General features: G+C 51.5%; 1 protein-coding gene across 2 annotated transcripts; it reads right to left on the reverse strand.

The window, feature by feature from the left end:
- Positions 1-1164: 1164 nt before the first annotated feature.
- Positions 1165-15193, reverse strand: SPRY4 (sprouty RTK signaling antagonist 4). 2 transcript variants are annotated; one of them, XM_043589756.1, is made up of 2 exons: positions 14987-15193; positions 1165-5805 (listed from the first exon to the last, which is right to left on the reverse strand). In XM_043589756.1, the coding sequence occupies exon 2, from the start codon at positions 5754-5756 to the stop codon at positions 4857-4859; it is 900 nt and encodes a 299-aa protein (XP_043445691.1). In that variant the 5' UTR covers positions 5757-5805; positions 14987-15193; the 3' UTR covers positions 1165-4856. The 2 variants fall into 2 exon arrangements, with proteins under 2 accessions (XP_043445691.1, XP_043445701.1); XM_043589766.1 differs by lacking the exon at positions 14987-15193 and adding an exon at positions 14035-14929.
- Positions 15194-16613: the final 1420 nt, after the last annotated feature.

Here is a 16613-nt window from a genome sequence, read left to right on the forward strand (position 1 = left end):
TTTTTAAAATACAAGTGCTTATTCATTCAAACAATATTTGGATTGGGGAGATGCTAAGCACCCAACACCCTGTGTAGATTTTTATTTTTAATCCCCAAACATTAGAAAACAACATAAAACCAGGGGCAGGCCAAGTGTCAGGAAATCCAAGACTGAACCAAAGCCTGGTATACAGCATTCGGGATTGAGGTGATTAAAGAGACAAGCATCTGCAGCGGGACACTTACCTGGCCAGCACAGGAAGATTTTGGAGCACAAATTATTCTTTGTCCATCATCTGGGAACGGGGAGGCTACATGGTCTCATCAGGGAGACTGGTGCCTACCTTTTATTAAAGTTCTAGAGCAGACAGGACCGCAGTGACTACAAACATCCTTTGTGCTCTCTTAGGCACTAACCAGGGGGTCCTTGGAATGGGTTTGGATATCTTAAAGAGGAACCTGAGGCTTGAACAAAGAATTGGAAGATGCCTGTAACTGATGACCTCAGAGAAAACAAGATCTGGACCCAGGGCTTCTCATCCTCTGTCCATCCCTCGTCTTTGTGTGCTTCGTGGCAACAGGAAAAAAACCAATAACCATTCAATTCCTTGTCTTTCAGTAAATAGGCATGTATTCACATGTTCACAATAAAAAAGTTCCCCCAGGTCCATAAACTGAGAAGTGACCTGGTCTCTACCAAGTTTTGAGGGGGTGGGGCAGAGGAAACAGGTGGCAGGTATATCAGAAGGGCAAAGCCAAAGCATTCAATGGATGGAAGCCTTCAGAAGCCAAAGGAACTGCTTTTATATAATATCCACCACTCTGGTGGTCATAAGAAAACTACCAAGCGCTTTCCAAAAGTAAAGTTACAGAATTTTTGTGAACTGGGCAGGTCAGATGACCCTTTCCCACTTCCACTGCCTCTCTGTTTGAGTTTTGTCATCTGTGGGTTACAAATACACGCCTGCGTAGGGGAGGATTTAGCAGCACCTGGCAGAAGTCAGCTTCACAAGGAAGTGAACAAGGGACATTCTGGCACAAGGAGCCCCCTCCCTCTGCCCCTTCGTCTTGCCAGAGCTGGGGTACGCGCTTCCACTTGGTGTTTTTGACAAGCTCGGGGTCTTGCTGGGTGAGGAGGTCGGGGGTGTGAACACACAAACACATGAGAAACGGCAGTCCTGTGTATATTTAACAATATATATTTATATATATTTTCTAGATCAGTACATTCAGTTTTTAACTTGTTTTTTTTCTTCACAAACAGAAGAACTCTTACAATAGTAGACTTTCTAAAATAAATACTATTAAAATAGAGCTTCAAAATAAATATTCTATACAAAGGAAACCTTCTGTGGTAACTTTTGTTGTGGGGTGAGAAGGGGCTACAGTGAAGAGGGAAAATGAAGTAAGAATGTGGTGGGGTGGGAACCTCGAACACCTTTTGTGTTTGTAACACGAAACCAAACTGTGGGGCAGAGAAGAGAAAGCAAGGTAGACACCACACGGGAGTTACCCACAGCAAAAAATGGCAGCGCAAGATTTGTCATCAACTGTCACAGTAAGCGGAGGGCAGGAGAATGCTCACCGAAGGTATGAGCCAAAAGGCCGGTCAAGCTTGTGAGATGCCCTAGTGAATTGTATACAGTGCAAAGTTGTGCGGCCCACACTCTATCAGACATCTCCTGGGGCAACGGGTGGAGAATATGGAGCTTCGAGGCGATGGGATCTGGGCGTTTGGTTCCAACCAATACTTTCCATGTCGTGCAACCTTGGGCAAGTCATTATCTAACTGGGTCACACTCAATGTACGTTGGGGACCCACGCAGACTCCACAGCACTGAAAGGACTAGTTGACATGTCACATGAAGGTCTTCTGTTTCTGTTGTTGAAGGGGCCCGTGCCAACAGCAGGGATTGGTCTTTACCTCCTTCCAGCCAAGAACTGTGAGAAGCCTTGGTTGCACCCTGCCATCCATCTGGAAGGGTTTTGCTATTTCAGAGCCAGTTCCCAGGGTTTCTTGGAGTGTTGGACCTTCACAAACCCACCCTCAGGGCAGGAGCAGCCAAGGTCCACTAGGACACGTCTTAGACCCACGCTTGTGGACCCTACCCCCAGTTGGAGGCAGAACCACCACCCACCCAGGCTGAACAGAAGCGGGAACCAACTGGCTCTTTTCCAAAAAGGTCAAGACGAGGCACAATCCAGCCAAGCCAGCCGTTGGTGACAGAAATAATCAGCCGGAAGCAGCACCCACCAAAATGTGTTCCTCAGTGGACCTCGACTGGCCCCCGGGAAAGCCAGTTTCATTTTCTTTTGCCAAGAAGCTGAGAAAAACATGCCAAAGACTTGCCCTGCAACAGAGCTGGGAGAACCAAAGTTGCTACATGGCTTCCCTTTACCATGGAGCACAGGGGACCCCGGGAGCTTGGCACACATCCATCTAGCAGGTGAAATGCAAACCAAAAGAACAAGCCAAAATGGGGAAGCAAAAAAGTAAAAAGAAACCCCAAACCAGAAAAATCCGTGTTTATAACTATGTACACAAAAAGTCAGGGTTCATCAGGGGTCAGGAGGCTGTTTGCCAGGAAACAGGGTCTGTGTAGATAGAGGGTCGTGGGGTAGGTGTGTAGTTTGTGTGTGTGTGTGTGTGTATACACAGCTTATGTAAATTCTCCACAGAATGGGTGTGTAGAACACCAAGATCACCAAAGTGCAACTTGCCATTGGGTCAAGTTCCCCATGGAGACATTTTGAGAGAGGGACCCTGGGAAAGGTTCTGAGGCCTCGCCAACAAGAGTGGACACGTGCCCTTCCATTGTGGGGGTAACCTCTGCACACCTATTCTGAGGAAAACATCTCCAGTCCCTTCGGTACACATCTGATACATTCAATTAGTAGAAGTGGTTGGTTGAATGTGTTTTTCCTACCATTCCCTCCTATTTGTGCAAGAACATCCATACATCCATCACTGTGGCAAGGGTAGCTACACGAATCAGCCTTAGAAAACGCAGATGCGGTATTTCCTATTTTACAAGCTAGCAAACGTTATATAAATAAAGCCTAAAATGATAAGACCCTCCCCTCCTTTCCTCCAATCAATAAATACCTACAGTTACGATGAACTTATTCTAAACCATAAGATGTTACTACTAGTCTTCAAGGGAAACAAAAAAAGTCCTAGAGAAGCAGTGGGTGCATGCCAATCACAGCTACCTGCCTCCTTGCCTCCGTCCTGGAGGTGGTTCTGTTCCTACAGAACAAACTGGAAACACTGTGCACGCTCTGCCTAACACACTTCCAGTTTCACCTGGGGTAGCTTTTCCCACCCAGGCCACTTCCTCTCATGGGGGTGGGAGGACACACAAAATACCACACGAAGCAAAGACCCCCCACACAACAACTGGGGAGGAAGGACCAGACACAATATAGCTTTTGCATGCAACAAGTACCTACCCACTGGACGTGCTGCGCTGAGTCCTTTAGCACCTTGAGAGAGAGAGTTGCTACGTCTTTGGGGGCTGTTGGGAGGGGGTGTTGTGGCCATGCACAGAAGCAGGGCTCAATCCCCCAAGAAGCCCCTGGAGAATCCCCACCGCCCCCCCCTTGCTTTCTTATTCCCCTGCCAGGGCTTCCTAGCACTAAAATAGACTCTTTTTTTGTCATCTGTCTATTTACATTAAAGATACAGACACATCACTGTACACAAAAGGCTATGACAGCAAGCAGCAGAATCAGAAGAGAAGGAACCCACACCCAGCTCGGCCCTACTGTTGCTCTGCCAATGGGAGGTGCTGTCTCTCTTCTTTGCTGTGAAAATCCTCTTCTTGGTGGGAAGGGGGATTGTGTTCCTTGAGGTTGCTCGCCCCCCAGATTTTGAAATCAGCCCTTCCTGGGGGTGGCCCAAAAGGAAGCAAAGTGTTTTATTATTATTTCTCTTTAAAACACCGTTATAGCATCTGGTTTAATTTTTCTATAAAAACATAACGACTGGATCCAGAGACCACAGTCTCAGACTCATTGGCAAAGTGATATTTGGTCTCGCATGTGCCGCCCCGGCCTTCTCTACCCGTGAAATTTCTGGAAAGGATCTAGGTAGAGAGAACACGGGACGCATAGTGGCAGGTGAGTCTGTGACTCGGTAAGAACCGAAGGACAGTGTTACGAGCTGAACACCCCCAAGAGTTAGTGATGAAGCTGGAGGGGAGGAATGCACTGTGCAGTGGCTCCTAAGTCCATCTGTGGCTCCAGGGAGGCAGAGCGAGGAACGAGGCCTGGACTCCCTGGCTCTCAGGGGCTCCCAAGTATATACAACAGGGATCACCAAGGTCTTCTCCGCCTTCCCCAAGGCGTTGGGGCAAACTGGGGTGGAGGGTGGGGGAGGAGAAGTATGAAAGTCAGGGCTCCAGGGGTCTTCTTCAAAGGTCCCCTGGTCACTCAGTAAATGATTCCTCCCAGGCAGCCAAAGAGAATGGAAGAGCAGGGGGAGAGGGGGAAGGAGGAGGAACTGGGAAGGCATTCAAGCAGCCGCAACTTCCGGATATGTGTCCACATCTGTGTTCCGTCTTCTGAATAAGAACACCACCCCCCCCCCCCCCCCCCCGCTCCCCTGCCCCGCAGCCACACCACGCCCCTGCCACTGTCTGACACAAAGTTCCGGGACCCTGAAAAAAACCCAAAGTGCTTCTTCATCCTTTTGGGGAAGAGAGGGCGGGCGGTGGTGGTCTTCATTTCTTCAGAAGCTGAGGATGGGGAGTGGGGCAGACCAGCAAGGTCAGCCTCAGGACACTAAAACCTCTGGCCTCGCTGTGGTCTTCTCAGGTGTCAGAAGGGAACCGAGTTCCAGGGGTAGCAGCACGGGGGCTTCGACCCAAAGTGTCAGAAAGACTTGTCCGGTCTGCTGGCCTTGGCGTCGCCGGCAGCTGCCTTGCAGATGACGCTGTTCGTGTGCTTGCAGCGACAACCAGGGCGGCGCAGGCGGTCGTAGCCGCGCTGGGCCAGCTTCACGCAGCCGGTGGCGGGCAGGTAGCAGAGTAGGCACGGCAGCACCAGGGAGAGGGCGCCCATGAAGGACCAGCGGGCGCAGCAGTTTGAGCGGGAGCAGGAGCAGGGGTGGTCAGCGCAGGAGCCCTCGTCGTCCTCGTTGGTACAGTGGTAGAAGATGCCTTGCACCAGGCACATGCAGGTGCCGTAGTTGACCAGGGTCTGGGCTGAGCACAGGCACTCCTGGTTGCAGACCCAGCAGGAGGGCAGTGTCCGGGGTGATGCACACTCCTTGCACTTACACTTCCCACAGGCCTCGCACAGCAAGAAGTGCTTGTCCAGCTCCGGTGGGACTGCTGGGCCCTTGAGGTCCAGTGGCTTGCAGTGGATGGCCTTGGGCTGGATGCGCACAGCCCTGGGGGAGGCCTGGTCAGCCACGGGCGGTGGTGCCATGTGGTCTAAGAGACGCTGGTCAGAGGACGTGCTGCTGCTGCTGCTCACAGAGCTGGGGCGCCCGCTGAAGGAGATCCAGTGGTGGGTGACGTCCTGGTCACAGCGGGCCGGCGTCAGGGCCAGCTCTGGGGCCCCACCCCGGGTCCGCTTCGGGCCAATGGGGGGCACCAGGCCGGGGTTGTCTATGTAGTCATTCTCCACGTGGCTGGTCTTCATCTGGTCGATGGGGAGGATGGTGAGTGGGTGTTGGAGGCGGCCATGGGGCATGCGGCTGTCAAGTAGGGGCTGGACCATGACTGAGCTGGGAGTCAAGGGGACGCTCTGTGGGATCGGGGGCTCCATGGGGCTGGAGAGGTCCTGGACTGTGCTGAGGAACAGGCTTCTAGGGGCCCTAGGTGGGAGGTGGGGAAAAGGAAGAGAGAGCGGATTCCAGGCATCAGTACTTGGCCTGTTAACACCCCCACCCCCCATCAGGTCCTTGGGAGTCCAAATGAAATGGGAACCCGATTCCCTCAGGACTCTCCAGCATCCAGGTTTAGATGATTAATAATAACAATTAATAGTAAGTGGTAAAAATAACACTTATTCAGCACTTAATGTGAGCCAGGCAGTCTCCTAAGCACCATATATATTATGTCATTGACTCTTCACAGTCCTGGACTCTTCACCCTAAAATGTGACTACTATTATTATGCCTTTTCTAGTTACAGAAAACTAATGTTCAAAGTAACTTGTCCAAAGGCACACAAAACTATGAACAGAACTCGGCAGGAGTTCAAACCTAGCCCATCCGATCTCATTCTTGGAACTGTGAAATACGCTCCATTTTTTAGCGAGTTCAGTGGTTATACACACAGGCTCTGGAATCAGATTCAAGTTTGAATTCTCACCCCTGCCTAGCAGCGATGCTAGAAATAAGGTTCTGTAACCTCTCTATCTTTAGTTTTGTCATCTGTGAAATGGGTTCTTGTGAGAAGTAAATGAGAAAATGCATATCCAGTGCCTAGCATCTTGCCTGGCAGTAATCTGTCACTACCCCAGAGAGCAACAGTGTAGATTTCCTGAACACCAAAAGGACTTTGTGCCAAGCATCGTGCTGAGGATGTAATGACCAAGACAGATAGCCCCTGTGTGCTCCCATCGTGTATCAGCTGGGTAAACAAAACCCTTTATTCCAGTTAGTCACAGAAGGAAGGGCTGCATGTGATGCCTACACATCCAAGATATTAACTTATTACCAGCACTTCGAAGAGCAGCAACCTCCAGTGGCTAATAACCCCCGGCTAGGTGCACTTCTGACAACTTGGATGGGAAATCCTCTCGAGGGGCACTCACATCACCCATTTCCAAGTGCTGAGCCGAACATTCAGCCTAAATGCTATTTACTAGAATAGCTAAGCCAACTCTGGATCAGTTTCTAATTTCACCGAGAGAGTGCAATTTTAAGTTGGAATCCGGCCAGAGATTCAACTGCAGTGCCTGACACGGAACCCCAGGAAGTCACTTAAATCAAAGAGCGGAAACGGCTTGGTTCAAATTTAGAAAGTGCACATTGTTTTCTATTAGAAGTGCCATTTCCTCGCCTGCTGACCTTTACATTCGGAATTCGGCTGGAGATCAATTTAAAGAAATAGCAGCAGAAGGCCAAGACCTCTGCCCAAGGGGACCCGGTTTGGAATCCAAGAGAATTAGACTCTGGGAAGAGTCCACCAGGGCGTGGGGGTGTGAGACAGGACACGGTGTTGGGTAGAAGGGAAAGATAATGGTCTTTAAAAAAGGAACAGACCTTTGGATTAACGTGTTACAGGGTATGGTTTAGTAAATGCTTGTTCGCGATGCTAATAATGTTGTTTAGGAGAGCCGACCCTGCACTTCTGCTGTTAAGTTCATCTGGCCTCAAAGGGGATGCCTGAGAAGATAGGTGGTGGATAGGTTTCCACTGCCACTTACCCCCCCCCCCCCTCCAAACTGGGTACACGGTAGGCCCATCCCAATAGTCCAGTCACACCTTGCCTCACTCAGGTGACTCATCCACATTTATCCATGTCTACAGTGAAGGGGAAAAGGCATTCAGGGCAACTCAATATTATGGTTCCCTCCTTGGAAACAGTTCAGACAGTATCAGAAATGGTTAAATTGTTGGCAGAGGGCTTTCATAGATGCTTTCTAACCTGTCTAAAAGAAAGAGCTAGCTCTAGATGCAAAGTTCACGAAGTAGATAAAAGGGAACTTATCCACAGGGTTCTCATCTGTATATCCTCTACACTGCAAATGCAGAAAAGCATGAAGTCTTTTCTATAAGGTTCAGTGTTCAGTTGATGGATATTTCCCATTTGCACAGGGCCATGTACTATTGGCTTTGCTCCCGTGGCCCTACCTACTTAAAAGATGCTGGGATTTCTGTGCAGTTTTTCTCATGTTGGAGAAAGTCTGCCTAATGGCAACACCTGCCTCCTATCTCCACATTCCCTTCAGATGTAGGGGGAGTGAGCATCTTCTTCAAATGGGAGACTTTCCTGTGGCAGAGTTAGCCTTAAGTGTCTGGCGGGTCTGCCACCAAGAATGGTCATTTCCCAAGGCAGCCTCCTGTGGGGAGCCCTATGGTCAAGGCTGGATCGGGGGTGGGGGTGTCAAATAAGCATCTCTGGCACAGTTTTTCCAAGGATCAGGCCAACCACCCAGCAGAGTCCACTTATTCTTTGCAGGGGTTCCATAGCCTTGCTTCTAGAAATGGGTTTGGGGTTGACAGAAGAGGGTTAGGAGACCCTAGGTCCACACCATAGGGACTTTGCCTGGAGGAAAAGGTGTGACTGAGCATAAGAATGGAAAATGTTGACAGAGGCACAGGAGAAGGATCTCTGGTGCCCGCCAAGAGGTGCTGCAGCCAGAACCCCCTAAGACAAAGCACAATTTCCCTTATTCCAGAATCTCAGGTCATGAATACCCAGGGTCCTGCCAACAAAACTGTCAGTGGCAGTTTGAAGGCTGTGTTGTCCCATGTAGTTGGGCTTTTTGTCTCTTAGGACTGGGGGCTGGGACTTGCCATGCTGTTGGAAAAAGTAAGGGAAAAGAAGATTATCCACTCCTCTTTCCCCAGTTCTATTCCTGGGGCTCTTAAAAACAGACACATTTTTCTGTGGATAAAGCAAAAGGCATGGGCAATGCTCAGGGATTTTGATAGGCCCTGGAATCAGAAGGCAGATTAATGGAAAAGTCCCACCAGGATGCCAGGGTGGGCGCCGCGCCTGCAGGCAATGGGGATATTGGCATTTGTGGGCTCCCATCACCCTCCAGAGGTAGCTGTCAACATCTGGGCCTGTAGTTGGGGCCAGACATGGGGTTGGGAGCTCAGTCCACGATGACTCAGCTCTCTTGGGACATGCTGCATCCAAGATGGCTCCAGCAGGCATACTCCAAAATGCATCTTCCCTATCACAACTCTGATGTCGGATTCCTTCCGGCCACCAGCTCAGCAAAAACAGTGGCTGGCTCAGAGTTGTACTGCTCAAAAACCTCCTCAGGCCTCACTGCCTCCTCACCTCCCCATTAGCAGGGACTTCCACAGGAGGGTTGAATTCATTTGGCTGACAAAGAAAAACTACTTCCCGGGCAGCCTGTTTGATAACCCCATAGCATAGCTAAATGAAGTCTCAAAAAAAAAAACCAACCAACCAAAAAAACCCAACCCTCAGTTGGTTTAGAAGATCAAGCTCTACTCACTGGGACACACCCATCCTCCAGTCTAAGCAATGCTGACAGAACTTAAGTGCAGTTTAATATGTACTCTCTGCTTCCCCTGCAAGGAAGGAAGAGATTTATAATATAAATAGGAGAGAGGAGGCTTTGCCTCATTTAGGCTCTTTGGAAGACTGATGGCCAATTTGGAAGACTGTGGACAGAGAAACAAAGCCAGCACTCCACTTAGGCAGAGAAGCACCTCTATCAAGTTTTAGGTGGCATTATTATGGATTAGCATGAGGAAACTTTTACCTCCACTCACAACTTCTCATAATAAATAATAATAATTGTGGAAAGAGCGGATATTTATGAACATACCTTCATGTCAGGCTCTCTGCGCTAAGCCCTCAGTGATTTTCTCATTTAATCCTCACACCATCACCTTGGAGGATAACACCCATTTCGCAAGGAAGAAATGAAGAATAACGCTGGTAGGTGATGAGATTCGAACCCACACAGGGAGAGGCTCCAGAGCCTGCAACGTCAGCCCCACAGCCCTGACCAACAGTCAGGGCTAGGTATTCATGTGAAGACAGGAAAGCACCAGTCACTTTCACAGCTGTGAATTCTACTAGTCCGTCTCCCCCTTCCCCCTGCCCAGTCTGGCCACTAGCCCTTCAGGAGCCTCATCAGGCCATCCTCGGGCTCTTAACCAAACCAGCAGGGAAATGAAGCCAGACAGGGGTTACATCAGATGGGCCCCTAGTTCAGGGAATTGTCACTGTTCAGAGTGGAGGCTGGGGGTTTGAAATCTGTCATTACAGGAAGGCTCAGGGCTCAAGTTACCTTCGTTTCCACTTCAGTTTTCTTTGCCGTCTCATACACCGCTACTTTACTAAGTGTGTTCATTTTTATTTTTCGTAGAGTCAGATGGGTCTCACCACAAAAGTCCCTAAAAGGAAGCCCTGGAATGGGAGGGAATCCCCTCTCCTTCCTCGTACACAGCTGAACTTAAATTAAGGGTCTCTCCAGGGCACTTTCTCGGATGGGGCTTATTGGTCCAGGTCTGTGCAGAAGGGAAGAAATAAGAGGAAGCCAGAAGAGAGTCCTAGAATATTGAATCAGCAGGATATGGAAAAGCCCAGAGCACAAGGTCCTGTCTTTGCCACTTGGTGGTCTGTGGCGTTTGTACCTGTGGGAGGGGCTGAGCATCAGGACGCAGACCTTGCAAAGCTGGCTGAAAAGAATTAAGTGGCGTTTTAAATGCCCACGCCACCCATCCACCCTTCCCCTTGACTTACCCTGGGAAGAGGAGTTGGGAAATACTTGGAAAACCTGACAGTTGTGCTTTGAAAACTATAGGTCAGCAAATGACAGACTGGCAAGAGGCTCTGAATGAATGGGCAATTTCTGCACCATTCAGTCTCGGTAGGTTCTCCCAGCGAAGGCTATTTAACCCTTTATCAGTTCAGAAGAAAAGGTCTCTAGGCTGCAGGGAGCCTGCCCACCACTACCACTTGGTTCTTTATGACAACATCCCAGTTTAGTTAATTAAACTCCAATCAAATAATGACTTACTGCTTCAGAAAGACTTTAAAAGGTGTTTTGGGGGGGGTGTGGTATAAGGAAAGCCAGGGACCTGCCTTCCCTGTACCCCACTGAGGAAGACAGTCTCTGCATCTCTGCTGAGAACTGCCCCTGTGGGAAAACAAAGCACTTCCGCAGTTGGATTTGTCCGAGAACCTCGCTGCTCTCCCATCCCTCTCGGGCACCGGGCACCAGCACTAAGGAGCTCACCTCTAGCCATAAACCGTTAGAGATCACAAAAGAAAACAGCTGCTTTTCATCCCTTTGTCTCAGCACCAGCTAGCAGTTCCCAACCCTCTTCTCTTTCTCGTCCACAACGAGTCAGCTAGCACCAAAGGCCAGCACAGGCATGAGCTGGAAAGAGTCCTGCTATATACTAGGCTCTGGGCTGTCCTAGGTGGCTTCAAATGTTGGTTTCACTGTATTATTAACCCCATAATCCTTGTCTGCTCAAATTCCTTTAAAGAGGTAATAGAAAGCAAGAGTGAGTAAAGAATGGGGCTAGAAGCAGCCTGTTAGCCATCGGCACAGTTTGGGAACTCCTGGCCCACGTCGAAGCTTGGAGGGGACCAGAAACCTAGACCCCAAGGGAAGGCCCCCGTCTCACGGGCACCAAGATCATTTATCTCGCCATCCTCCACCATCGATTTCTAATAATAGACTCTAAAAATAGGCTTTAGCTTACTCCTGGGATGGGGCAGGAGATGACTATCCCCTTCTCCCATCCAGAAAAAGAAAGACTACCGGACAAGGGAAACCACTCTTCTGCAAATGGCCACCTGCCCCAGAAGGGCCCCTTCCCTCCTCCACTAGATCCAGCACATCTGTGCTCCTCCCCCAGTGCCCTTGCTTCCTCCACGGACTGTCCTTGGAAAGAACAATCATGATCACAGCTGAATGGTGGAGCCTCTTAAACACAGCCACATGTCCCGGATACATCCCCAGCCTTGTCAGCTGTCCGGATCTACAGGGTGGCCCCAGACCCTTGAGAGCCAAGAATACCCCACCTCTTACATCATGCAACACCCTACACCTCCTGTGTAGGATGTGGCTCACTTACAACCAGCTCTTCATCCTAGGTGCCCAGTAGTGACAAGCAGCGCAGCCCAGCCCCCTGGGGAAGTTTCTTCTCCCCCCACTCTGCAGATGGAGAGACCAAGGCCCAAGATAGCAGGTTTTCTAGCCAGTCATCTGCTCCCACCTGGCTGCTAACTTAGTCTGGAAGGACTAATACACTTCTGTATGTTGCTCTTCATCACCTGTTCCTCTGGCTTTTTTGAAAGAGCAAAATTGCCCAGTAGGGCACTGCTTTCCCTTCTATCAGGGAGATCCAGGTTGGCCAGGAGATGGAAGCTTTTCACTCTTGCCCCCCCCCCCCCCCACTTAAGAACGCTTTGTCTACATCCCAACTCCAACATTTTCAACTATATCCCTAAATTCAGAGGTTTGTGCAAGAATCCTCTCAGTGTTCCTCACAAAGGAACTTCCAAATCGTTAGCGGTGAGATGACAGGCACCCTGGATTCAGAACTACATTAAATGCCTTAACTCTCTAAGAGCACAACTTCTCTAATGAAAGAAAGGGGGCTCCTTCCCAAGTTTCCTTATTCCAAATAAGGACTCTTACCCAAAAGGATGTCCGGAGGAAAGAAAAATGCCTCAGGGGGCCCTACACTGGGGAGTAGAGGTCGCACCAAGGGACTTAGCATCAGAATTGGAAGAAAGTCCCTACGTGTTCTCCCAAAGTATTAAGCAGAGTAAAACACCTCAGGGGCCACTTCTTGAGGCGTTAATGGATGTCTTTTCCTCCCTTTATTTTTAAATCGCTCACTTTTAAATTTTGCTTTGAATGCCTGCCTTCATTTGTTATTCAAGTCAGCCAAACCTCTGGGCAGAGGCTACGTCAGGTTTACCCGAGTGGGGGATGGGGATGGGTAGGTAAAGAATATGAACTGGACAGAGGGTGAAATTCCAAAGAGCCCCATCTCGCCATCTATTCTGGAAGGATTAAAACAAAAAGGACATCTGTGAGCTCCAAATGATCTCCGTCCCCCAGTTTCTGTCCTGCTTTAGCTAGGAATCGTTCTTGTCTATGTTCTGTCTCCTCCCACCAAGCCCAACCAAAACTTTAGGAAGTGTTGCCATTTCAAAATGATGGTAATCTGGAAAAGGTCAGGGGAACGAGGAGGATTTCCACTTTACAAAAAGGGGAAGGACTCCTGGGTTCAGAATCTAAAAAAGGAAAATAAGAGATGTCTATGAAAAGTCTTCCTCACTTTAACTGACAAACATTTGTCCATCAAGGAGATTTCAGAAATCTGCCATCAAAATGCCCTCTACCAGGTACTGGGTAAATGCATCTCAGTTGGTCAGTGTGTGCACTGCTCACATTAATGGATTTGCCTGAAGCCTGCTGGCAAGGGAGGTTGCTCCCAAGGGCTGGCAAAGGGAGGAAACTCCATTTCACACTGGACAGGTCTACATTTTTCCCACCCTTCTTCTGAGACAGAGCTAAAGGGGTCAACTGCAGCCCTCCCTTTCCTAGTCCACCCCACACCCACATACTTAAGTAAAAACTGAAAATTCCAGATGTTTATGCTCCATTCGTGTGAAGATCCAGAGAACTCTAAACATTGTGAAATCACCAGTGCAATATTGGGTAGGGCGTCAGGCCCGACTGAGCTTTATTAAGAGATTGATAAGGCCATATTTCCTCAATACTCTAGGCCTTCACCTTCCAGCTTTGTATCCCCCAGAGGCTCGTCAGAAAGACTGGAGAGCCTTGGTCAGCTCCCACCCCTCTCCAACTGGAGAGAATCACGCCACTGATTTGGAGGCATTCGGAAGGTGGGGGTTCCCACTGGATCTGGGTACCCCACTGAACCCACACTTTTCCTTTCAGCACTAACCATGTTTGGGGGGGTCCTCGGAACCTCAGTGTGCCAGAGCACAGCCTCCTGCCCTCACCCAGACTTGGCAATATGGATGCCCATCCATAGCTGCTAAATGAGGCAGCCAGCAGCTCTCCCCTCTCCTCACCATCCAGCCCCTCCATCCCAGTTTGCTTCAACGCCCAAGGCTCAGCCTTCAAGCTGTGCAACCATTTTCGCTTCTCTTGCCTTCTCTGCCCACAACCCCCAGCCCCAATCAAAGAGAATTGGGAAATCGTCTTCTTGCACAAGAGTAGCTACTGTCTAAATGCCTTTTGATCGTCTGCATGGAGGGGAAACTGGGCACAGCTCTGGCCCCAGTGATGAAGCCAAGCTTCAGCAACCCTGACTGCCCAAACCCGCCTTTGCCCCCCCCCCCTTCTTTGCCCCTGTGGCCTTGGGAGATTCGGAATTTTCAGAACGTACCGTCTGTATCTTCCTCTCTTCTCGGTGATGTCAAGCCTGGTACCACCAAGAAGGAAGGAGGGAAAGCGGGAGCCTTATCTCTCCTACGCACGCAACCTCTTCCTCCAGCTCCCACACGCCCGGCGTTATGTAAACGCACCTTCAGCCCCCACCACAGCCCCAGCGCGGCCCGGCCCCAGGGCCTGGCACAGCTCGATGCCCCGAGAAGGGAGGCACGAGGAGGCCGAGGTGCCTCTGGCCCTGCAGAGGCCGGGAAAGGGAAAGGCAACTGCAAGGCAGTTGCACAGCATAAAATGCAGCAGCAGAGCAAAGGTCAGACGGCGAGGAACCGCCTCGCCAAAGAGAGGGAGCAGAAATGCCCAGTCCCGGGCCAACCCCGTGCTGACCATCGAGGGGGAGGCAGAAGGGTAGAAAACCCAGTCCGTCACGGCTCCGACGGGAGAAGAAAAACCTACGTCGAGCATAGGCCGCTGCAGTGGGCTGGGAATATCTGGGCAGAGCTGGCACCGTGGGCACGGAGCCCGGGGTGGGCAAGCCGCCCAGGGCAAGAGCGCCCGCCGAACCCAAGAGGTGGCTCCTGACCGAGCCCAGAGCCTCCTGTTCCAGCGCTCGAGGCGGGTGGTGGCAGGAGGAGGGAAGAAACCAGGCCAGAGGCAAACTCCCGGGACACGCACGGGGCTTCCTGAGTCGCAGAGTGGAGAAGCCGGGCTTGGCAATGCCCCGGGGTCGGAAACTCCGGTGCCAGGCTGTGAACACCCCCGGCGCCGTGCCGGCCCAGCCGAGGGCGTCAGGGAGCTGCGGCACACCGCAGTGGCTCAAGGAGGCGCAGGGAGAGGAAAGGAACACTGAGGCGCGCCTAGAAATAGCGCACCATTTGCCCCAGCCGAAGTGGAGGTCGCGTCGCGGCTCAGAGGGGGGCAGTTTCGGATCCCGAAACCGGCCAGGGACTTACTTTGAGGAGCCGCAGAGCCATAAGCATTGCTCCACGCCTGTATAAATCTCCGAACCCGGGCGGGTCAGACGCTGCTGTCCTCGCAGACGTCGGCGGGAGAAACCGATAGGACTCCTTGCGCTCCGCAGCGCCAGCTCCGCGCTGTCAGCTCCTCTCGCTGCCTCCGCGGCGGTGTTGCAACCACTGCCTGGGAAAATGGCTTTTTTATGAATGGGAGGGAAGGGAGCTCCAGTGCGCACGCGCCCCGTTCGCGATTCTATGAATGGGTGGGCACAAGAGACCCCGCGCGCGCATGCGCCGCTCTCCTTTTTTTATGAATGGGGGGCCGGAAAAGGACTTAACCCCTGATTGCTGGGGCTGACTCTAGCTCCTCTGAGGCCGTCGTTCTTTTACAAAAAGGGGTGGAGGTTGTTGTTGCCTTTTTTTTTTTTTTTTTTTTTTTTAATGAATGGAGGGCGGCGGCGACTGCTGCAGCTGGCTCAGCTGCGCGGGCTGTACCCCCTCCCAAGCCTGCGAGAGGAGGTAAAGGCCACCTTCACGCCACTGCGGGCCTGGGCAGGAACCGTCAGTGTCGTTGGGGGGCGGGGGGCACTGAGGCCTCTGAATCCTGGGCGGAGAGCCGGGTGGGGAGGACACACCTAGATCTTGGGATCTCGAACTGCCGCAGGCAGTCGCGGGGCGTGGGGGGGGGGGGTGTTGGAGGGAGAGGGGAAGACCCCTGCTGTGGCCCTTATCTTTCTCTAGCCTAGGGGCGTCGGGTGGGGGGAGGGGTCTTGAAACTACGCTCACCAAAATTTAAAATGTCAAATGTCCGTAGCACAGAAGGGCATAGTGGGGGTTGCTTGAGTGCATCTGGTTCCATTACTAAGTCTGGGTCTCCCTTGAGTGAGTGCAGACCACCCCACCCCCCACCCCACCATTTCTTGGGCGTGGACAGCGACAAGACCGAGACCTCTTCCTTTTCCAGTACCCTCCCCCGACCGACGCTGGCTACTCAACTAGAGGAGCCCAGGCTCTCGCCTTGCAGTGCACGCCCTCCGTGCCCCAGTGTATTGTCCGCAGTGCCCTGGCGCCTGCCCGCCCTTGGCTGCCCTCACTAGCTGCTTCACTCTTCACCCCCGTGCCTTTTCCAACCCTGAGGAGCCTATGTCCCCCGAAGGCTATGGCCCCTTCCTCCAGTAGGAGCCTTTTCTCCATCATCCCCATCAGCGCCCTTCCGGGGAAGCGGGAACAGCCGAGAATTGGCCAGGTGGATGGGTGGAGTCGGCAGAGCCGAGGATGCTGCGGGAGTAGCCATGGGATTAAATAACAACAGGGTTCTTGAGCCGCAGAGGAAATGGAAATGGCCGGGGGTCCTTTCTTTGCAGTTAACGATGCTGATGGGGTTATCCCATCAGTCTAGGCCGTTGAAAAAGAAAAGCCCCAGCCTTTAGGCCTGACTCTGTGAAGGCGAGGAGCCCTCACAACAGCCTCAGGCCCAGCTCCGCCCAGGAAAGGAGGATGCTGTAGCCTGGGGGGCACGGAGGGGGAAGTCCAGCGTTGGGGGTGGCTTTGATACAGGGATGTGAGCTGGGCCAGGGCCTGAATCCCCCTGTTTGTCTTGCTGGTGTTCTGGCTTCACTGCCAG

The sequence above is a fragment of the Prionailurus bengalensis genome, chromosome A1, assembly GCF_016509475.1.
Source record: "Prionailurus bengalensis isolate Pbe53 chromosome A1, Fcat_Pben_1.1_paternal_pri, whole genome shotgun sequence".
NCBI classification, from domain to species: Eukaryota; Metazoa; Chordata; class Mammalia; order Carnivora; family Felidae; genus Prionailurus; species Prionailurus bengalensis.

Excerpts from the sequence above, each read along its gene's own strand:
- SPRY4 (XM_043589756.1), bottom strand. The coding sequence starts at position 5,756 with ATGGAGCCCCCGATCCCACAGAGCGTCCCCTTGACTCCCAGCTCAGTC.